Raw genomic sequence first — 25,018 nt, forward strand, 5'->3', positions numbered from 1 at the left:
ATTTTTTAAATGTGTCATTTGTCATTTCATGAAGTATTTTGGTTCTAATGAGCGTAGTGATATCTTTCCAATTTTACATATACCCTCTGATTTTAAGCACTGGACCCAGAATATGAACATATCTATTTCTGCAAATGCAATATGTTTCTATATCGCCTAGATTTATTGATCAACATGAGGACTGAATCCAAAACTCGTTTATTCATGTTGTGGGGGTGTTTCTCTATTTCAATAGCTTCCATAATTATCCTCTTGTTGAAGTGTTCAGTTTTGGAGATTAATTTGTTTTTTTCAAAATTAATTTCATGTCCTGTAGCTTTATGGTGCTGGAAAAGGGAGGAAGTTTTTTCTTTTTTTCTTACTGCGTTCTTGTGTTCTGCGATGTGTGCATTTATTTTCCTGTTCGTTTGTCCTATGTATATTGCAGGGCAGATTTTGCATGGTATTTTGAATACTCCTTGGTTTTCTAGCTGGATTTTGTCTTTGGGGTTTTGTTTATTTTTTGGTCAGTGTTGAAGGCTGTCTTGATATTGTGTTTGTGGAGAATTTTGCTGATTTTATCTGTGGTGCCTTTGATGTAAGGGAGGAGGGCGATGCCATTGTCCTGTTCTGTGTCTCGGTTCTGTGTCTTAGTTCTTGGGTTCTTGTAGTGATATCCTGAGTCCTGTGCTGCAACCTCAGGGGGGTTGGCTGCGTTGCAACATCCTGAGCCTTTGCGTTGTGTTGAGTTCTGTGGTGTAATGTCCTGAGCAGATGACTGTGGTGTAACATCTCAGGCTTTGATTTGGCTCCAAGTTTGCGGTCTGGCCATGTATTCATGGTGTGTGTCAGTTTGCTTTGTGTGTGGGGTCAGAGGGGTAAAGAGGTTACAACGCAAAGATTCAGGATGTTACAATGCAGCCAACCCCCCAGGAGGTTGCAGCCCAGGACTCAGGATATCACTACAATAGAGCTCAGGATGTCATCACACAGCCCATTACCCAGGTCGTTACAACACAAAAGAACAATAGGTACACAGCCAGTACCTCAGCCACACAGGATGTTATGAAACAGCCAATCTGCAAACATCAACTCCATCAACTAATCAAGATGTTACAACACAGCCAACCACTCCACTTAAAGCAACAAAGCCAGCACTCCACACACCCCCACCAATATTTATAGAAAGATGGCAGCTCCAATCATGTTTTGCTCACACAAGCACGAAGCTGAAGACACCAGCCTGAAGATGGAGAGTGGGACGTCATCGAAACGTCACCAAGATACTCTCAATCTTACCCAGAAAAAGACCCGAGTACGCAAAGACCTGCATACCTGTACCCGTGAAAATCTATGAAAACATACATACATACACACACACACACATAATGAGCATCAATATTTTTTTTGAAACATGACTGTTCTGTCAGTTTTTAAAAATACACTCTTTATGGGCATTTCATCAGCCTGATTAGAGGTTTGCATCATATATTGTATAGCAACAATACAATTTATATAGTTCAGCAGTAGAGTAGTATACAAAAGAGAAATTAGATTTTGTTAGAGCACTGAAAGGTAAGGATTTGGAAAATTTATCATAAAGTAGTTAGTTATATGTTGCAAGATGCCCAATGTATTATTTTGTTAAGTGACTACAGCAACTAAAGGAACTCAGAAAGTTAAATTATCAGTGCAGAGGAAGGGTGGATGTAAATGTACTATGAAGGCTTGGTTCACTAAAACTGATGAAGATAAGAACAAAGTCTTACAGGAAGAAAACCTGTTGTATCCTTCAGTTCATATGCACATGCAGTTGGCTTCTTGGTGGTTAGTTTGGAGGTGGGAAATCACTATGCAGAAAAGGTCAAATGTGCAGGGTATTTTTTTTAACTTGTAGCAGAGTTTTATAAAAAAAACCTACAGAGGTTTGATATTCCAGTGGAGCAGCCAAAAATGAGACTAAATAAACAGGGAAGTGATTACAGTGAGCAAAAACATCTATTTGCCTGGAATTCGGAAATATGCTATGGCATGTCTCTATACCACTGTATTTGGTTCCCTAGGATATAGGCCAAATGACCTATGTGTATGTTTATTCAAACAGACATAACTTCTTTGTAATTTAAATAATTTTCTACTCTCACCCTAGTTGAAATAAAAAAGTATTTACAAATAAAACAATTGCATGCTAGATATCATAATCAGATTTATCTTATGAAGGGTTATACCAACTAATGGGAAATAAGCTAACTGAATGTAGTGATATTTACTTCTTCCAGCTATAGAATTACACTATAGGATGACTGTCACTATTGTGATATTTAGCGTTATTATTATACAAGAAAGGAGCTTGAAAAATAAAAAAATAATTTTATTTTTACTTTAAAATAATTCTGAACAAATGCTGTAAGAGATGGGATAAAGTTGTTTTAAGGGTTGGGATCAATTCAACTCATTAAAGCATCCATGCCTTTTTATATTGAAACCTGAAAAAAAACCAGCTGCTTTGATTAAAGGTGCTGATCTTAAGTGACAAAACAATTTTTCCAAATTGGTTTTGAAATGTGTACAACTGTAATCATTTTAACTTTGGCAAGTGATCAAAGCAGCGGTTGAAATTTCATCTTCTGCCAACAGTTCAATGGCCAAAATTAAAAACCACATTGTCTTTCTTGATTGAGGTGTTTCTATCTTGTTTTGGAAACAAACTTACAGTACATTTTTGCCTTTATGCAATCATCCGCTAAGACTTATTTGATACCCTATCTATTCAGCTAGCCTTGGGGAAGTTGCAATGCCATGTGAGAATAGCTCTGTTGCTTCTCCTTAAAATTAATTGCTTAAGTTATGTATTTGTTTCAGAATTTGGAAAAAAATTGACAAAATGCTTTTTTTAAATAGCAGAAATCTGTTTAAGAAACCCTACACAGTATAGAAGGAGATGCTAGATTGAACTGGATGCACATTATTAATTTTGTGCTAATAAAACCACAGATAGCAACGCCAAGTGATATGAATTTGTTATTTGGGAAGAAATATTTTGATAATGTTTACTAAAATTTCAATTATTATGCATAATACGTTATCTAGGAAGTACATTTCTAAGGAGAAAGTTGCACATTAAAAGGCTATATTAATTAGAATCCAGGATGAGCAAGTAAATGTCTACTCAATAATTACCCTTACTCCCCCCTTTATTTCCTATGTTTTTGTTTTAAACATCTGCTTTATCAGGGAGACACACCCTGGATGAATACTGATTTTATAAAGATTGTTCCCTTCCAAAGCTGGGAGTGCTAATTAATTCTGTTAAAAAAAAAGTAGTGTAATTGCATGTTGCGTTGTCTATGCTTTCCAAATCTTCCTTTTAACTGAGTTACATGAAACTTAATTTGGTTCCATCCACCTAGTTCTATCACCTTTGATGCTTGTCTGTGGGTCACCCAGGTGTTCCCAACCTGGATGTTGTAGCATGTCTCTCCACTTTTTGGTAACTTTGAGTCAGTGTTGACTCCTAGCAACTACCTGGACTAGTTCCTGCAATTTTGTTGTCAACATTTTTGGAAGTGGTTTGCCATTGCTTTCTTCCCGGGCTGAAAGAAAGGTCCAAGGCCCAAGAAGAAAGAAAAGCTCAAGGTCACCCAGCTGGCCTAAGGCAGGACTAAAATTCAGTCTCCTGGTTTCCAGCCTAGTGCCATAACTATTACACCAAGCTGGTGCTACCTTATTTTTATATTGATTACAAGATTTATAAGAACATGATAAACCTTTTGGGTACAAGCAGTTTTAAAAAAACTTGTATAGCTGAACTGCTATTTATCCAAACTATACCAGTCTCATAAACTCAAATTGTTTTTCTTTTCAACATTCAGCATTCTCATAATACTGCTGTTTATTTGTGCATACAATGTAGAAAAATATGTTCATAATAGTACCCTTACCAATCAGTACTGAGGAATAATTATATCAAAATTCCTCAAAATTACAGTCTTGGCTGTATTGTCAGACCTGAGGATTTCATGTGGTTGGGGACCTGCGAAGATGGCTTCATTGTTGAGGTGGCTATTTTTACCCTCCCTCTCCTATGGTTTGTATTTTCACTTTTATGACATTTATTAATAAAAGTTTTAAAATATTTTTGGTTTTATGATTGTTCTTATTGATTTTTATTCACCACTCCAAGATGCTTTGGTTGAGATAAGCAGCTCTAGTAATTTGATTAATCAATAAAATAAATATATGTCATGTATTTTAATACTTCTCCCATATAGACCAATCCCTTTTTCTATCCCATACAAAAGAATGTGGATCAACATCCACAAAATGTTTTGATTTGGTTCCATAAATTGTAATGCTCTTAATGATAATGCTCCACTCACTTAGAGATTTTATTAAAAATTACCCAAAAATTTTTTGGGTTCAAACATTTGAATTTCTAAACTACATGGCTTGAATTTACAGTAAGTTCAGTGGAAGATTTCCCATAGAGAAATGACTTAAGTAATTTTAATAATTCAGGAGTTAATGGAATTTTGTATCAGTTTAGTGAACTAGGCCACAAAATGGAAATGACACTATCATCTGTAGGATCGAAACTAATATTATGACAAGGAACTGAACAAAGATTATTTGAAAAATCCATAAACTGACCATACACTGTAGTGTAAGACATTTCATGGTCTGAGGAAGGAGCTGAAATGTCTATGAAAAAAATTGCACAATATTAAAAACAATTAAGGTATTTTTTTTTTTAGGTATTTTATTAAAATTTATAGGCCCCCCTTTTCCCTGAGGGGACTCAGGGCGGCTTACAACCATTAGGGGGGGGGAACAATACACAATAAACAATATGAAAACAAGATTAAGTAGTAAAATAAAATTAAAATATGGAAATGTTTGACAAGTCTGACAACATGATTCATTTGAAACTGATCTGCACAGACAGGTATTCATACAAAAATTATTAGGGAATTTCCTTACCATTCAGTGCTACGAACGAATCTGAAAAAAGAAAAAGGAGAGGAAGGAGAAGGAAAAGGAGGGAAAGGGAAAGAATTATTTCTAATATCATTACATTCTCTTTCACAGGTACTAATTTACATACATCCTTGCTACTGTTTGATACTTTGACAACACTGAGTCTTGAGATCAGCCTATCAGAATGGAGTTTCTCATAAAATTTTGTAATATTTTTACTGCACTTAAAAAAAAGCTGGAGGGGAGGTTGTTTTTAAAGAAAAGCATACGGATCTTGAAGTAAGCAGGGTACTTTTTATTTGACTGCATGCAGTGGGAAATCAGTACTACTTCTTAATCTCAGACATAAATTTTTTAGGAAGATTAGAATCAGTGCCTTATATATGTTATACACTTCTTCTTGGATCAGAAGACACCTAAAAACTTTCTTCCATAATGTATCTTCTTATTTTATACGGAGATCATTAAAAGGTTAGCTTCAATGGGATTCTGAACTGAGGATTGTCACCCTTAACACTATACATTTCTGTGTTAAACTATTTATTTCATATTAAAATATTGAAATTATAGCTCTGACTCATTTTGCCACAATTGCGGTAACCACAATATTCTCTTGGCATGATCAAAGTTCATTTTATGAGAAACAGTACCTGAGATGTAGTAGATCATCTAAATATAAAGGAATGCTTATACAAGGCATCTTGGTAACATTGGGTGGGCCATTTAGCCCTTCCAAACAAATGCATGAATCTCATAATTAGTCCTAACTACTGTAAATCATACAGTGTAATTCTCTAGTGCCTAAAACTGAGATATCCCTTCAGCCTTAGCAAAGAGATTTCTGTTCTCAGCTACTCATTTTGTCTTGTGAGCTTTCAAAGTGCTGATGTTCCAAGAACATACACTCTCCAATCAAGGTAGAAATACACACGCAACTGAGTTCCAATAAGGAGAAATTGGAAAAAATAAAAGAAGAATATATGCTATAGTGATCTTTCTACTTCTATGCAGAGAAAGAGAGGCATGTAATGAAAATATCTTTGTTTCCAATTCCATTATAAGCAACATTGAATCCAAATAAATTAAACAGTTTTCATTTTAAAGTATTAGATAAACTTAGGGTAGAAAGACTAGGATAGTCCTTGATTTACACTCTTGCTTAATGACATTTCATATTAATGCTGGCCTTGGAAAGAATGTTTTAATGTTTTTGCTTAAAACTGCTTTATTCTGGTCTCAACTGTGGTCTTAAATTGAGGAGTACCTTATACAAGAACAGTCCAATTACAGCTATCAAATGGGATTATCCTAGTGTAAAGAACCTTATTTAGTATTCATAAAACATTAGCAAAATGCTAAATAGCTTCCAGATTCCTTGTCTTGGAATAGGTGAGAAGAGAAATAGGCTCACACTTGAAAATCAAATTTATAAGATACTATATAAAATATGAGTGGTATATGTAAAAAGTGACATTGGCTATGAGTCATTATCTACTAAGTTTTATTTATCAAATTATACAACGAGTAATACACCGTGAGCTACACAGAATTTCTAGGTCTGCACATATTCTCCCCTTATTAGAGAGATTGCCAGGGAGAGCAGACAATTTTTATGTAGGCTTTCTCCTCCAGGACACAAACACGGCTACCACGTATGCAGTGGCAAAATTCTGTGTTGCTGCAATGTCCACAAGAAAAAAATTGGTTACAGTAGCATAATTGTCATCTTGTACCAATTATTTGGACATATCTCTAACAGTTTCTGGACCATTGTATTTACTCCCATGCTTATTGGCTTTTTACCCATGTAAAAGAGGGAGTGATCCAAACAATTTGAGAACATAGATGTTATTATCCACTTTTAACATCAATTTAATTATATTTTAATATTAGTACTTTTTAATGTATTGTAAAAAGTAATGTGTATTGCTGGTCTTTGACCGTAATAAAGATTTATACTATACTATACAAATGACTTTTATGAAACATAAATAAATCCTGACAATATGTACTATAGTTCATACAGTATAATAATTTCAAACCTCCGTGTGATTGTTTGAATAGGGAAATACTTGAACAAATGAAGCAGTGAAGATATATTTAAAGATAACAAATCCAAGCATGCTCAGTGAGGATAGTGAGAAAATCAAGATGGCAGCTGTAACCATGGTACTATTTAAAACCCACCCTTTTATGTGTGTTGTGATGTAAATAAAAAAGCAACGTGGTTTGCATAGATGTGGCTATTATTTTAATATTTTTGATGCAACCTGAAGACATTACAGAAATCAAGCCATATTTAAAGACCTCGCATGGATTTCAGAATCAATTTAGTCAATTTGTGGATTAATATGCTTAGGATTTAAATGAAAGGTTTGGGTCTCTATGTAAATTTCTCCAAATCTTCATATATTGGATGCTTTTTAAAGTCAGACTAGATATATGTCAAATATATAATGAATCACTTTTTTTGTAAAATCACAGATTGTATATCTTTCTTTCCATTTTAATTAATTAAAATAATTAATGTTATGAAGAAAAATATTTAAAATGATATCACAATATATCTGGAATTATCCTTTATTGCTGTCAAAGGAATTAAGAATTGGGTGATTTGTAAGAAGTCTTGCCACAGAAGCTATAATTTAAAAGACTTGGCATATATACCTCTAAATGTTTCTTTTGAGGTTAATGCCAATAGGCCAATTTTAAGGAGGAGTTTACCTTCTACAATGCCGTTAATGAGTTGTGAATGTTACTCTTTTTAAAAAAATCTCAAGGATATTTTATAATCAGTTTATGTTATCTGCATTTTCTTATTCTGCAACAAGGTTACTGTGATCTTTTAGGTTAAAGATAACAGAATAAAGGAAAAATTCATATTTAGAATCCTATAAAACAGGAATAGTGAAAAGGCAGAAAGGGAAACTGCCAACTGCAAATCTCAATTTAACTCTTAACACTCAACAGACTTTTTAACTTTGGTAGCACTATCCAGATAGTTTGAACGACAACTTTGAATGACAACAAATTTTTAAGAATATGTTGGATAACTATTTGTCTGAAGTGGTGCAGGGTTTCCTGCCTAGGCAGGGGTTTGGATTAGAAGACTTCCAAGGTCATTTCCAACTCTGTTATTCTATTCTATTCTATTCTATTCTATTCTATTCTATTCTATTCTATTCTATTCTATTCTATTCTATTCTATTCTATTCTATTCTATTCTATTCTATTCTATTCTATTCTAATTTATAACTAGCATAATATTGAGCATAGTGACTTGGATTTCTGGATGGGATTTCTTGAACTCCTTCTATGGAAGATACTAAGGTGAGAAGTGTATGATTTTTTAAAGCATTTAATTACTCTCAGAGAATGCTTATGATTAATTACAGTTGTGCTTTTTTTGCAATAGTTTAATTTTATTTTTTGTAAATAGGACATCTGACCTTCTCAGACATGTACACTGGAAAACATCAAATATTACGTTCCAATCTTGCTATAATGTCTACCTATAGATGTATTAAAGAAGTATAAATTTCAAACTTCAACTCAAGACAGCTGTTCGGATCTAATCAGAAGCATTCTGATACTCTGCCAGTCTGACTGGAAGTGTTCCGACCTTGAATTGTTCATTTTAAGGTAAAAGCAAGCAAGCAAGCAACCAAACAAGCAACAAATAACGTTGGGTTATGTAGAGGTTGGTACTGTATATTTTCCTTAAAATTGAAACCTGAAACACTTCTAGTAAAGTTTGCTAACTTGTTTAGAAGAGCTGCATTTAAAATGCTTTGTAAATTTTTAAATATTGAACTTTGAACTGTTTCAAAGATGTTCTTAAGAGAAACAAATCACATAAATTGAACTCATTTTGGAACCCAATTCTCAGTTTTCTATCCTTTGTACTCTAAATGTATTCCTTCAGATGAAGATAACTGTTCGACCATTAATGTTATCTTAAGCAGACTTACTTAATAGATTTAATGTGATTACTATTTCTTTTTACCCATATTTAACCCTATTCACTTAAAATAAATCTTGGTTCATCCTCCAACTCATTCTTCCCATTCACCAAGTCTAACTGGTATGCTATTTTTCTGTTGCAGTGAATGCAAAAATCAATGTAACCACAAACACGGAAAAAGCATTGAAATCTCAAAATATTAAAATGACAATATAAGATAAATAGAACTAATGTAAAACTGTAGCATAAAGAGAAGGGCAAACTAAAATTTCCCAAGTACAAATATAATCCAAGTCAAAATAAATCACTTATTTGTTTAAAGTAACATTAAACAAATGTACATTTGCATTAAACATCTGTAGCTGGAATCTAACTATGAATACATGTTTATTTCACCTTCACAAGGCTGAACCAAAATGATTAGAAGTGAACAATTCTGGCAGGAAAATTTTAGAAGATCATAAGAAACCTCCTCCCCTCAGACATTTCAAGTTTTTTATTTTATTTTTTTTGTTCTGCAGAAGATTGTAGCTCCAATCAGAGCCAGCTGTTCTTCTGCATGAAAATGTATTATATTTAGCCAAAGATTGAGTCTAAGAGACCCAGGGACAAAGTGCCAGCCCTTTAACTATTTCCTATTTTAGGGTCATTTTGATGATGATGATGATGATGATGATGATGATGATGAAGAAGAAGAAGAAGAAGAAGAAGAAGAAGAAAGATGAAGGAGGAGGAGGAGGAAGAAGAAGAAACATGAAACAGTGATACCCATTTTAATCTGGGCACTTGGTACCATGACCAAGAATTTTATAAAATACATCAAGAAATTGCAGCTTCCTGCAATAAGACCAGCAGAACTGCAAAAAACTGTGCTACTCAGAACATTGTACATCTTACTTGGTTGATACATAGGACTCTGGCAGCAACCTATATCAACCACTAGCATCAGTCAATGGTATTTGTGATGCATTTTTGAATGTTGACTGAGTTTCATGTTTAATGAATAAAGAATATAAAAATGGAAATAAAAATTATTATTTTTATATTAGTTTTCTCCTTTTAATGTATCAAGTTTGAATGACATATATGTCCTTTGATTTTTGATGGTAACGATCATTTAATATGATTATGATAATAATTAGAACAACAACAGTGGTAACAACAGTAATATGGGATCAACAGCAAACGCCAGAATCTCCTCCCATTTTCTTAGGCTCCAATAAGTGCAATAAGTGTGTCTGGTGAAGTCTTTGACTTAAGACAGAAAACTTTTGCACTGCAAGTTTTTACACATCATTTTACATAATGTCAAAAAAAACCCTTCTAAATAATTTTTAAAAGTGGCAAAAATATCATGAGAGTCCAGATAAGAACATAAAGATTTTTATATATTTGATTGTCATCGTTGTTATTGTAATCATCCTCATCATCAAAATCTGAAGGTCAGTAGATGAAATCCAGGGTCATCATGAATGTCTATATTACTGTTATACTGTTTAAGCTAAATCTGAATTTTGTGATTGTATTACTGTTGCCAGAAAGGTAATTATAGTTCAAATTAAATAGTATTGAGGTGTATCTCAATCACGTTTTGAAAGAGCTTACTGTCTCCTGCATCACAATACGAAAGTCAGGGATTCTGATTTTACTCATACATAACACATAAAGATGAAAGAACTGGATCTGTTTTGTTAAATATGTGCTTTCCTTCCTGATGGCTTCACAACTCTCTTATTCACACTTCAAAAGCAATCACCACCATTAATTCATGTTTGACACACATCTTAAGGGAAATCTCTAATTTTTCTTCAGAGCTAGATTTTAATTCCAAAATGATTGCTCTTTGAACATATGGCATTTTTGTAAACCACATTTCCTTAAAATGTTTTCTTTTTTAAAACAAAGTCAATTGCCTTGCACAGTTTCCATTATTGCTATGATTTTTTTTCCTTATTTCTGCCATCGCTGATTCTGAATTAACAGCACTGAGACATTTATATAGTTTCTCTCATGTAAAATTAAAATAAATGAGTAAAATGCTTTTGCTTACTTTGGCAGTCACCCAAGCCATCAGTATTGCCATGCTCTATGTCCTGCTCAAAGGCCAATCTAAACAACATAAAGAAGCAGAGAGTAGCATAAATACACATGTGTCCTACCACACAGAATTCATACAGATAAAACAAATAAAAGAGACATTTATATTTTTAATAGTTGCATAACGCAAGCTCAAAATAATTCATTTTGCTTGACTTTTCAGTTATTCCTTTAGGAGAACATGTCTATATGAATATTTTTCTTTAAAAATACAAGACTGCATTAAAAGCTTTCCCCTGCCACCTTGACTATGCTCACACATATGAAGGAAAGGAGGATGAAATATTCATTAGTAATACTTTTCCATGCAACTCATTCACAATATGTCTCAAGCTTTTCCAAACTCAAAGATGAGCAGAGATACAAGAGTCTTCGGATGAGGAAGAGTTATTGAAGCTATTTTTCAAATGGAATGCATGTGTTGGTGTTTGGGGAGAGAGAGATATATAAGGATAGATGAATATTAAGATATACAGCTGTCACATAGACAGTTCTTCAAAAAATAATGGAATGTGCAGAAATGAGTAAATTGACATTTGAAATTAGAGAGCAAGAAGATGAACAGTTTAATAAGGTATGGGACTTGTTCTATCAATGGTTAGATAAAAAAACATGGAAATGAAAAATTTTGGAGAAGTTTTTAATATTGTAAGAATAATAGAATGAGATAGGTGATATAATAAAGCCATATTATTATTAAATAGATGTACAATGATGTAATGAAATATTGGTATATATATGAATCGAATATTTAGAATACTTTATTTAAAATAAAGGAATAACAACTGTAGTTGAACATATGATGTATAATGATAACAACGTATCTATGTATTCTTGATGGATAATCTGCGATTTTATATACAATTGAAAATGGTGATGCATAAGTATTCTTTCATATTGTAAGAATAATAGAATGAGTTAGGTCATACTATAAAGACATATTATTACTAAATAGATTAATAATGATGCAATAGAATATTGGTATATACATGAATCTAATCTTTAGAACATTGGTTTAAAATGAAGGAATAACAATTGTAATTGAATATATGATTTACAATGACAATAATGTACCTATGTATACCTGATGGACAATCTGTGACTTTATATATAATTGAAAGCAGTGATGCACAAACAATTTGTAACCAAACGGCATGCTATATGTATATGTAATTGATGATGGTTTTATGTTTTATGTATTGTTTGTCCTTGTCTGTTTTAAAAATAAAAAAAACGTATATAAAAAAACATATAAAGCTGTCTTTTTATATCCAAAATAAATAAGAAATCATCCAGATACTTCTCAATTGCTATTTGCAGATGATATTTGATAGGCTACCAGGATCTGGATGGGGCAAAACAAACTCAAATTTAAATCCTAACAACATGGAGCTGCTGTCAGTAAACATCTGGTTGATTTGATAACATTGACTCTAGCAGTTTCTCTTAGAGGGTTTATGCTCTCCCCCCCAAAAGAGACATGGATTGTAACTTAAGAGTCCCGATGGACTTTCAATCCTTCTCAAGCAACAGATAGAAGCTGTGGCCAGGGAGTCATTTACCATGCTTTAGTTGATGAACCTATTGCAACTCCATATGTACCATGGTTTGGAGTCACCAATCAATTGAACTATTGCAGGACACTCTGAAGTGATCTTTGAAGACAACTGGTAAAATTTGGGGCAGATAAATTACTGGGAAAACAATTTACCAATCATGAATAACACCAGTAATGTTTTTTATTGCTCCCCATATAAACCTCTTCAAACAGCATACAAATAACAAGCATGGCAGAGTTAGGGTTAAGGTTAGACTTTATGCTGTTATAATTACTTGGCAAACTTGAACACAGCAGCACTTATTTTCTAAAATCGAAGGGCATCCAAGAGTCATGCTCCAAAAGAGAAGACAGAAAATGTTCAAGACTAGCAGGTCAGTATTAGTCTTGAACTGGAAAAAATGAGAACAATCTGATGTGTCTCGAGAGGATCTTTTGAGCTAGATGAAAAAAACAAGCACCATCAGACCTAGGTTTATCCTGTGTTGGGCTAGCACAGTGTTAGTTTCTTTATAACAATGTTGTAATGATGAAGATGTACAATAATAGGACCTTTACAATTCTTATGTCAATTTAGAATGTGGCTTGTTTTTTGTATTGATTAAAGGAAGAAGAACTTATCCAAAGCATTGCACAGGTCTAATATTTATGTATCTTCATCCTTAATCAGAAAGAAGTCCGCTGAAATACCACTCTGGAAGCAGGGACAATAAGAAGCATGCATGTAGGTTTTCAGTGAAGCTTCTAACAAATGTTCAAAAGAATATTGCCCAGTATTATAATTGAAATAAATACATTCTTCCATGGCTAACTCAAACTTACGTGGCTCCAGGTAGAAGCTGCATGCATGCTCCACTTTCTTTCATCCATCCACAGTATGGGTCCCTAGAAGCTATGCAGGCCCTTAATAGAGGAAACATGTACAAATCATTCTGTAAATCCTTTGTTATTATTACTTCTGTGTCAGTATCAAGATGTCAGCGTATTTACTGTAGAGCATACTGTAGAAGTGATACTGAGGAATACATACTTTTTGCATTTGCCATGACGCTCACATCTTCCCAGAGGCACTCTTATCAAACAGTTTGAAAATGCTACATAGAGGGCACGGCTTTGCTTGTCCAGTTGCATACCCATAATTCTCTTGTCCTCCACCCCATCATAACTGCACCTAATTTGAATGAATGGATTGCATAGTCATTTTCATTAGTCTTGAAAACTTTGATTATTAAAAAATATAAAATAGAATAAAATCAGGATCATATACATATTTCATTTAGACTAATATATTTGGATAACCTAATTTAAATCCTTTATTATATGAACTGAATGTTTGATTTGATGGAGTGTGTCGGCAGGCCTCTCGAATCGTGTGGCTGTTGGTTGTTTTTATATGCCCTGTATTTTTTGTGTATTTTTTGTGTTTCCCTTCCCCTCCTTGGGTTGTGCGCCGCCCTGAGTCCCGCTGGGAATAGGGCGGCATATAAATAAAATGAAACTCGAAACTCCAACTCGAGATGGGATATAATGTAAGTTGCTGGAGAGCCACAGGTATGATTTGTTTCCTTTCTGGTATGGTCTGAGACAACCAATGGAAGAAGGCGTTGGAGAATGGGTGGGGTGGGGGAAAATCTATTCCTCACCTTTTGCTCTAGAACCATCATATGATTGAACCATATTTTGCAAAATATACTAACTCATAGCTATCATAAATGGAGAAAGGCGATAGTATTGCTTTTAATTTTTCCACATGAACACTAAGCCTTAAGGAACCATTTTGGCATCCAGTAACAAGGAGCAAAAATATATGGAGACAGGAAGTGATTGTTGAAAGATAATATTGATGCACAGTTGCAACTGGAGTGAAGTTCAAACAAAATCCCAAATAATTTTCCCAGGGATGTGAAAGAGTCTCTTTGAATGCCTTACATTGTACTATTTGCATTTTATCTACATATCTGCATATAATCTTGTCTGTAGTATAATTATTTACTGGGAAGTATTGGGAAGTATTTTTTTCATAAATCTACAGCAATATAAAATATATATTTTTATATTTAAAAATAAAATAAAAATTCCCTAGGAATTCTCTCCCATCAGAAAAAAAGCAATAGATAGGAATTCAGAACTAACTTGTTGCTAAATAATGTAATAAAAGAAATAACCATTGATACACACTTTTCAGAGTTATAAATGCTCATCTCCTCCAGGAAAAGGCTGTCATTTAGAAAACCACTGTTCCCTGTCCTGACCAAGAACTTCAAAATAATTCCTTTTTCTGATCCAAGGAAAATCACAGTATGGTTTTGATTAGGGCCAGCAGCATTATCTACAGCAATTTTCGTCAAGCGGTATCTGGAATGACAGCATTATAGTGTTAATCACCACAATAGTTTCTTTTTAAAATCTATTCAGATATAAGCACAATTCTGCACTTTGATAGATATAATTTTTTTCTCCAGCATAAAACCAGGTTTAGCCCGGGTCAGATGAAGCTACCACAAGATTGATTTATGTATTTATTCAGTGCTTTCAAACACATCTGAACAATTGACAGATTATAACTTTCTCTCTGACAAAGTTGTTTTGGATCAGGCACTTTCATTCTATCAGCAGTTTACTGAAGGAGCAATGTGCAATACCTTTGTCTGGTTTGAATCAAAATACTGCACAGCTGTGGTAATACAGAATGTAGGGCATGCATATGTGCAAAGCTTGTGCTTTGCAACATGAAAATAATAATCAACATATTTTACTGTTGTTGGATTCTTAATCAAAAAACCAGTTTCTTCCAAATGCATAAACCCTTTCCCCACCCAGACATATCTTAAAATAAGTAAGCACTTCCATACTTGTGAATGTGTGTGAATACAGCAAGGTGTAAATCTACCTGTAAAATGAAGTTTACATATCAGCTGATATATTTTCAAGACACTCAAATTTACAGAGTCTGAAGGCTGTTGGTTTATATAATCTTGAAGGAGAAAAATATTATTTCTTTTCTTTTGCTGACACGTGAGTATTTGGATGTCAATATTACTCTCTGAACATGTGTATAAATATTGAATTTTCCTTAACATATCATGACAGACCTCAATACATTCTGAAAATATCCTACAGAAATTTTATATCCAGCCAATGTTTCCTTCAGCTACCCAATTATTTTATTCAGAATTTTCTATTGGATTCATTTAAAATTATAGCAATAGCAATAGCAGTAGACTTATATACCACTTCATAGGCCTTTCAGGCCTCTCTAAGCCAGTGGTCCCCAACCCCAGGTCCGCGGACCGGTGCCGGGCCGTGGAGTACCTGGCACCGGGCCGCGCAGCGGCCGGGGTCCATGATCGCTGCAGCGGCCAGGGGACATGATCGCTGCAGCGCAAAGGCTCCTGGGCCGTGCGCAAAGGCTCCAGGGAAGAGAGCCCCGCGCAGGTACGCAATCAATGTGTCGTCGCGAACAACGCCCCCCCCACCCCTGCGCGCGCTCAGTGGGCCACGGTAAAATTATCAAAGGCTGACTGGTCCACGGCGATAAAAAGGTTGGGGACCACTGCTCTAAGCGGTTTACAGAGAGTCAGCATATTGCCCCCAACAATCTGGGTCCTCATTTTACCCACCTCGGAAGGATGGAAGGCTGAGTCAACCCTGAGCCGGTGAGATTTGAACCGCTGAACTGCTGATCTAGCGGTAGCCTGCAGTGCTGCATTTAACCACTGCGCCACCTTGGCTCAAATATAAACACGGAAGTTAGTATTTCCTTTGAAATATGGTTTGAGGGAAACCTGGTAAAAATTAGTAACATTTTTCTAGTCACTACAATTTATCGAACAGTACTATGACAATTACCTCATGCCTATTCTTGTTCATAAAAACTTAAAACATGTTATAATTGACTACTTTAATAGTCTGTCTATTTCAGAATTAGATTTCAAAATATAGTCAGTTCATTTTAGAGAGACTCTATTAAATCTCCTCAAAGGCTTTTAAATAATTTTATAATTCTGTATACTTACTTCCTTTCTTATAATACCCTGACTTCAGATTACTTTACAACAGTATTTTAAGTAATGTTGTTTCCAGTGCTGGTTTTAGAGGCCCAGGACTGTCCTGCTTGCTTAATTATCTTTAATTCTCATTTTTGCTTAATTCAATGATCAGTTAAAATCCTAAGTTATTGAGAGCCAGGACAGATATGTGTGAGTTGTAAATTAGAGTGGAATCTCAAATTTGAGGGTAGAAGAAAATACCTAGTGAAAGAAATAGGAAGAAAAGCTATTTACCTAACCATAGTGCGTAGAAACCATGGCTTGTTCACAACTGATGGTACTGCTTCATCCATGAGAGAATGTGTTTTGATGAAATTTAGTGTGTCATCTGGAAATTCATTGGAGGATGTGTATTTTTCAAGTGAACTGGAACCTGCACAGGAACCTGGCCTAAATCAAAAACAGGTTGGAAGGAAATATGATTATGTTGCTTCTTAATGCAAATATTCTGGACAAGCTGTTTTCATATGCATCTGTTATTAGCTGAGAATATGCCAGAGGCTTTGTAGAAGAAACCCAACAATACATAAGGCTTCCAACTGAAGCTATCTTGTATTTTGTCTTTGGTCTATACTCTCTAGTGTTTCCATGATCCTACTCAGCATTCAGCAGTCACTTCCGTGAATACTAAATTTAGGACTATTGGTAAATATAAACATATTTAACAGAATATTGTTTGTAAGTTTACATTTTGTAAAGATCTCTTCACAGTTCATCCACCCACACAGTATGCCAACAAACATACAGTCTGGCCATGTTCTATTTATTTTTAAGGCATATTTCAAAATCAAGTCTCTTAGAATTAAGATAACTATGTTGATTGCAGAAGAAAAAATTTACATTTTTCCTCTTAAAGTATAATATCAAGCTATTTTAAATAAACAGCTTGGAGGGGAAATGTAGTCAGCAGCAAAGAGCAAGTATCCTCTTCTATGCTTCCAAGAATATTTTATTTTTAACAGCATGAAAACTTGAGCCATTAAAGCATTATTATGTAGGACCTTTTAATAACAAGACACAGTATCATCTATCTTGGATTACAGTACAAATATGCTCAGTTTATTCCTGGAATATCCCCATATTTTATGGCAACTGGGCCAAAATAGTTATATACTCTTTTCTTTTGCTGACTATGCCCTATGTTTGGTTCCTTTTTCTGTCGTTTTTTTCTTGTTTGCGGTAATGCTGATTGTCCAGACTTTGAACTGAAGGGGTGGGGAAACTCCTGCAAATCAATATCAAGCTTAATAACTACAAGTACATTTGAATTAAATATAAAAATGTCTATATTCTTTATAAATTATAAGTGTGATATAGGCAGTCATAATTTACAAAGATTACAATATTGGATTATTAAAGGTCTCTACCATTACACAAACAATGTGTACATGAGAAAACTGCAGAGGTTGTCATTAGAATAAGTGAAGGGCAAAACAAAGTGACTAAAAAAATTAAAAAAAATATAAAAAGAAAGAAGGTGAAACAGAAATGAGCAATTCTTCTTTGTAGGTCAAGATCAAAAGCAATAAATCAATACATTCATTTCCATTTGTATTGTAGTGTTGCTTGGTTTCATTTTTTAAATAATGAAAATTATATCAATTATATGTGTGTATATATATGTATATATATATATATGTATGTATGTGTGTGTGTGTATACATATATATGTATATATGTGTATGTATGTATGAGTGTGTATACACACACATATATGATTAAAAATTAGAATTAAAAAAGAATCAATCTCATCGTAGTTGACAATAAAGGTATCATTATTTGCAGACAATTCTTTCTCTTGTTGGCACAATTAACCTATTGTTTCTGCCTGTTAATGATGACTGAGAATTATCTACACTGAGATATTGTCATTGTATGCCAAATTTTTACGTTGATATTTTTGCTAGGAAAGCATTGAGTTTTCCTTTTCTAAAAATGAATTATACAGATTGGTTGCTTGCTTCTCATTTGTTTCACCAAATCCTTTATCAAGGATGAGAGGTCTTAGATTTTGCCTTTGAATGAATCACGCTGGTTACTTCTGCATTTGCCTCAACTCTTCCATTTACACTATATCTTAAGTTTCCCATGAAATGAAAATCCAAGGGCTTCCAGCCCGATTACTTTGTATGAAACAAAGATATATACCTGGGTTTCGGCACTCTTTCATCAGGAACTGGTGTCCATATTGAATCTGGAGACTTTTGTTCTTTGAATCTTCCAGTAAAGACACTGGCAATGTCGAGAATATCATAAGCGCAGACAGCAGAGCCAGGGATGCTGCAATGTGACATTTCCAGAAATAGTTACTCATTCTGAAATTATGCATTTTTCTCTTTCTTTCTTTTTGGTCTGAGAAACATACAGCACAGAAGCCTTCCTGTCATAGGTCATTCATTTCTGAATCTTGCAATCTTTTGGCATTGACAGTAAAAGGTTGCCTTATGAAGACATTTATATTGAAATATTCAGTGGACAGCCAATTTCTATGTTTCATCTTCAAAAGATTTAAAAAATGTAATAGCACAGTAATAATTCTGATGACTCCCCAAGATGTTGAGATATATTCCTGTAACTTGAACTAAGAAATTACTGTATTATCAAGTTATAACCTCTTTGTGGAGGAAACTGCTGTTGAAAACTGAACACATGCTCAGTGTGATAGTGTCTGAGCCCTTGGTGGTTATCTAGTTGCATTCTAGAAAACGTTCATGTGTCGGAGCAGGTATATTTTGCAGAGATGCACATTGCTCAGTCACAACCTATTTGGCTGTTGAAGTTGTGTCATTCCATTTTCCTGGATGTTTCTGGTTGAATTCCTATGAACAGGGATTTGCTTAATTCAGTCAACTGTAAAGAAGCAAATGCAGTTTCATCTTACTCCCAGTCCAATTTAAATTTAGATTATTTGCATGTAACACAATAATAGTAATCATCAAATATAATTACAGTCTTATACAAACACTTCTGGAATAGCTTTTTTGTTGATGGTTTTCATGTATGAATTATTTATTGATCTGTTTTTTATTGCTTACTCAGTCTGCTACATTACTTTTGTGTCTGACTTCAGCTACATGCTTCTGATCAGATAATAAGTACTATCTGGCTATATGTTAAATAATTTCTATTTGCAAAGATGATATGATCAAATATACAAACATCTACATAATTATGACTTGTACTTTATAAAATGTGAGAAAATGCTAGAATCAAGAAGTTTACAAATGTAATAGTGGAAAGAAGTCTACTTCAGTAATAGTGACAACAGTTCCACGTGGAAAGCCAAGTTCTTTACTAATTCAATTAATTCTGCAGGAACATTAAAGCTGAAGATTGATTAAAGATGCAGCAAGGAAATGTTTAAAGAAAGTTAGACCAATTCTATTAAGTCTTTTAAATCCTTCTTCTTTTCCTTCTGTCTTTTTTTGGCTAAATACATCTAATTTTGAACGATTGCCTTCCAAACAAAATATGTCTATTCCTTGTGTTTGGCTGAATAGTATTTTCAATTCATGCCTTAAACATTCCCAAAGCAGCTGCTTTAATTTGATTATCAATAGGTCCTATTATGCCATGTTGCCATGTTTCATCCCAATGCAAAATGACAGGAGATTTATTATTAACTTTACTGAGGTCATTCTCTGACTTTAGGTAGCCAACATGCAATGGTGTATGAATACACCAAAACATGCAGTAATATTTGAGTATACTTCCTTCCCCTCAGATCTCTTGCATAAAAGACCACATGGGAAGGAAATAGGTTTTACGACAGTGCTAAATTTACTTTAATTAGTTAAAGTTTTTCACAGATTGTAAGAATAAGATATTTTAGTATATTTCTGTAAATGAAAAAAATGTAAGATGGGAAACCAGTGCTTACACAAACTTAAGTATAGGGGAATGCTTTTCATGACTTTTATTACCTGATATCAGAATTATTCCTATTATTTCATCTTATTCTTTTTTTTTTGTTCCACATAATAGAATGCAAAGGACATAGCCACATTCAAGCCATCTGTTGTGCTGGGCATTGTACAAGAAAGGGATGTCCATTAGAAGGAAGGAAACTCATGTCCATGAGGAAGGAGAATGATTTTGCTTGGCATGCTCTATTTCCCTGTGATTCACAAGGAGTACAATCTGCTAGAGCTTGTGTAGGAATGCATTGTTCTGCCTACAAACTCCATTTGTTTTTAATAGTGCCTAAGCAGAGGATGTTTGCAATGAGTTGTGCCAGACATACTTAACACACACTACAAAATGGTTAGAGCTTCAGTGACTCACACCATTTAATTCTTACACACCACAAACTAGTACATCTTTTGTTTATGATACATGAATTCCAAATGTAGATACAATTTGCACAAGGAAAGTTCACAAAAATCCCTTTCATACTTAAGAAAGGGAAAAATGCATAATTGCCCACATATATGATCTTGCCACTATTATTAATTATGAAACAAACTATAATGAATGTAATATATTATTGATCCAATGTAATGAAGATGCTGTTTGAAATGGGTAATGAAATACTAGGTTTTAATGTTACAATTTTTGATATATTTCTTTCATGAAGAACAAAACTATGTACATTAGGACAGCTGCAGATTTTTGCCATTATTTTGCTTTTTAAAACTCCATCTTTTTTCCAACAATATCATGATTAAATTCCTTGAGTTGTTCAAAGGTTGAAAGAAAGCTGGGGTGGTGGTGGTGGCTCCCAAAAGCCTGCCATCTCCAAAATAGCCTGCTGATATTGTACATAGTCAGCTCATTGTAATACAATAATTGTTCAGTTTTGCCCATAAGCATCTCACAATACTTTATGTGGTAATGCAACAAACAGGAAACCCTATAAAGGAAGAATAAAATGGTTTACATTTTGGAAGAAATGGTTATTGTGGAAATAGGTTCAGAAAGATTGAAAGAGTTTGAATGAGATCCTCAAAGGAAACTGTGGCTTCTCGTGACATTTGCCCATCCTCTTTTCAGCTCCTGCCAATGTTCAGGAAGTAGGCTAAAATTAACTGTAGTGATTTAAAAGATGATTTTACAAAGAGAGGCCCGAGTAGTAGAATAGATCTAATCTCATGAAAAAATGGAATCGTATTTTTTATTACCGTGTTTCCCCAAAAAGTAAGACAGATTCTTCTTGGCCTTATTTTTGGGGAGGTCTTCTTATTTTTGAGGTACAGAAAATGGTGAGTGTGGTCACCTCATAGCTGCTGCTGTGTTGCAATACTTTCAGGGAGGGCTTATTTGTTGGGGAGGGCTTATTTTAGCATATGCGCTCAAAAGCCCAATTGGGCTTATTGTCAAGGGAGGTCTTTTTTTCAGAGAAACAGGATAGAAAATTTGTTGTTTTTCTTCTGGACACATACACTTTTCACTTTATACCCTTGTAAAAGACCCCATGCAGCCATTGACAAGCTCCACATACTGAACATGTGTCATTGGGGAAAATGTTGTGCAATCCTCCAGTATATGAATGAATGTCTTCTGTTTTATCCAGTAGTAGGTCAACACTAAAGGCTTCCCATGACAATTTAATTTGAAAAAGTGTTGTTTGTTTAAATTTTAAGTAGTGAGAAAAACTCAAGTAAGCATTAATAAGAGATTCTTATCTATTCTAATCAAAGCTTGCTTGGCAAACCAAAGTTCCTAGAATATGAATGTCATGTGAGATGGCTTGTGATTAATTCAAATTTGGAGCAGATGTTATCAGTTGCCTTTTATGGTGTGCAAACGATAATACACGAAACAGGGAATAAATGAGTTCAAAATTTATGCATCCTGAGTTTTAGCTACAGATTCCCTGTTGACAAGTAGACAAACATGCATGTAAGCAACACAGTGAAAGATTTTGACAAGTACTTTCAAAATATTTTAATTAAAAACAACAACAACCAACAACCCCCCCCCACTCCAAAACAGCATTGCCAATACTTTTTCCTGGCTTTTCGGATTGTTCGTAAATTTTAGGAGAATAGGCAGGAAAACCCATTCTCAACAATAAAAAGAAAAGGAGCAAATTAGTAATAATAGATGATTTTTCCAGTGGTTACAAGGAAAAATGGGAGGGAAGTAAAAAAGTCTTATGTACTCCCATTTTGTGTATTCTTCTCAACTAATTAGTGTAAGCAGACAAATCATAAAAAAGCTGAACGGTCACAAAATTATTGACTGCAATATCAAGTTAAAGATGCTTTTACTGAAATTTTATGCAAGTTAGCATTTAATAGCCTATTTTCTTTATTTAAAGCAATATTGCCAAGTGGGTTGAAAACAGTTACCCTCTATAAAATCCATTACCTGTTATAAGGAGTAGAAAAAGTTGCTAAGATAATGTCCCGGCCATTAACTTGGGTAACATCGGTAACTGCCTGCAGTATGTTGAAATAGAAATGCGAATCACCAGGTACTGAACAGTTCAGTCGTGCCTTCAGGAAGGAAGTCCATTGCTTTTCTAGGACTCGTTGGGATCCACCCATGTCATTCTTGCAAACCCGAGCTACTCTGGGGAAAACTACCTGCAATGCGGAAAGGGGAATAAAGAATCTGTAATATATTTTTTACTAGAATTCTGCCTTTTCCTCTTGAAAAAAAGCAGAATTGGCAGAACTGAGTGCTTAATTGGATCTCCAGTTTCCTATAATCTGTGACAAATAACAAACAGAACAAAATTCAGCTTTGGAACTGTGTGCTATGAAAGATAAGCTTCTGACATTTCACATCCAGCCATAAATCCTTCAGGAGATTCATTCTCAGCCCATGTAAAACTCATTTCTATGCAGGCCACTCAGCTTTCTCTTCCTACAAACAAAAGGACATTCTGTATTTGCAATCCATGTAGCCCATACTGGCAGGCGGCATCCCATATCCCCAGCATATTTTATTTAAAAAAATATGGAAGACTCATCAAGCTTTTATTCATGCTTTCTCCTTTTTAACCTTGTAAGCCTTTTATTGTGGAAATATTCCTTAAAAGGTCTTTTCAGTAAAGGCTTTCATTGTGCTTTATTACATGGCAAGACTGAAATTTCTCCTCATTTACTTCTGCTGTTCATAGGAAGGTCTTTCAAATGCAGCTGCTCCCTTGCTTTAAAGTCAGTCTTGCTGTGAATTATTTGGAGCTTTGAATTAAATCAATTTGCCATGTTTTTCAGTTTAATTAAAAAAAAACACTTTGTCATAATTCCAAGGCAAAAGATTTTATATTTTATAATAGATTTTCCCTAATCTGTGCTCTTCAGATTTGTAGAACTCTCACTATCCCTAAGTCATCATAAGGAAGGTTTTTTATATCAAGATAACACCATGCCTCATTCCTACCAAAATTTGGCATGAGCAGCAAAATCTTTCTCACAACAGTGACCTTGTTATTGTGATTTATAGCTCTCATTTCAAGGTTATTCTCCTTACCTTCCCCATACTGTGATATTCCACTGCAATTTCTCGAAAGAAGAAGTAGATATAGTTACCATAATCTACTGCATGAACAAAATATGGTTCTGAAAGAAAGAAAACATGTGCGCATAAATATAAACACTTCCATCAAACAGTAAAATCAATCTAATCTGGGTTGAATATTTTTCATCTGTTTTTTATAGGACATATTTAATTTACCATACAGTGTGATTATAAATCAAGAGGCTGGTCAGTCAGAGCTCTGAAAGCTATTGAAAAGATCATATATATGAAACTAAATTAGCTTCATCCATGACTATCTGTTGGTCATCATTTTAGACATAGTTCTTATCTACAGAGAGAAACAGAGTGACCATAGGATGGATGGACACCCACCCACACATGCCCAACAGAGAAAGCGGGATTGACTTCTGACTTCCTGCCAACTTCTCCACTGACTTTCCTTGTAGGAAGCTAACAGGGAGCATTGAAAATGACAATGATATGTCGGGTGACAGCAGCAGTGAAGTGGCAGAGCAGCACTGAAACAGAGACAACTTTGCCAAATTTCAATGCCATGGGAGCCATAGATCTCAAATTTTGGACACATTCTGTAAATTACCCCATTTCTGGAACATTGTTTCTAAAATTGCTGCCCAATGGTGCACTGTTTCACCCAATTAAAAGTTGCAAACAATCAAACAGATACAAAGGTTTTAGTTGCATACAGATTCAAAAACTTCAAAATGCTACAATTGCTTAGGTACACTTAAGAATTATGCTGTCTGTAATGAAGCAATGGATATTATATTCAAATATAGTTCTAATCTAATAGTGGATGGATGATCAAATGAAGGCTAGGCTATTAAATATTCCATTTGACCATTCATTTAGATACAATTACTATCTACGTGGATGTGTGTGTGCAGATGTACATGGTGATGAAATGCTTGTATGATCTGAGACCAACATGCACAGCCTCTTTCA

The 25,018-nt window shown here is 34.3% G+C and overlaps 1 protein-coding gene across 7 annotated transcripts in view; it reads right to left on the reverse strand.

Moving 5' to 3' along the window:
• Nucleotides 1-25,018, reverse strand: part of SEMA6A (semaphorin 6A) — a 178,506-nt gene that overhangs the window by 33,336 nt on the left and 120,152 nt on the right. For 3 of the 7 annotated variants that reach the window (XM_087715829.1, XM_087715826.1, XM_087715828.1), the window contains exons 9-18: nt 24,047-24,135; nt 22,937-23,154; nt 18,773-18,904; nt 16,859-17,014; nt 14,754-14,930; nt 13,606-13,746; nt 13,398-13,478; nt 10,971-11,029; nt 4,960-4,980; nt 4,630-4,680 (exon numbers count right to left, since the gene is read on the reverse strand). In XM_087715829.1, coding sequence (XP_087571955.1) covers nt 4,630-4,680; nt 4,960-4,980; nt 10,971-11,029; nt 13,398-13,478; nt 13,606-13,746; nt 14,754-14,930; nt 16,859-17,014; nt 18,773-18,904; nt 22,937-23,154; nt 24,047-24,135 — 1,125 coding nt within the window. The remainder of the gene's footprint in view (nt 1-4,629; nt 4,681-4,959; nt 4,981-10,970; nt 11,030-13,397; nt 13,479-13,605; nt 13,747-14,753; nt 14,931-16,858; nt 17,015-18,772; nt 18,905-22,936; nt 23,155-24,046; nt 24,136-25,018) is intronic. The other 4 variants (XM_087715832.1, XM_087715830.1, XM_087715833.1 and 1 more) reach the window with 2 other exon arrangements.

The sequence above is a fragment of the Thamnophis sirtalis genome, unplaced genomic scaffold (genome assembly GCF_051295495.1).
Source record: "Thamnophis sirtalis isolate CommonGarterSnake01/CBP01778 unplaced genomic scaffold, rThaSir2_p1.2 scaffold_5, whole genome shotgun sequence".
In the NCBI taxonomy this organism is placed as follows: Eukaryota; Metazoa; Chordata; class Lepidosauria; order Squamata; family Natricidae; genus Thamnophis; species Thamnophis sirtalis.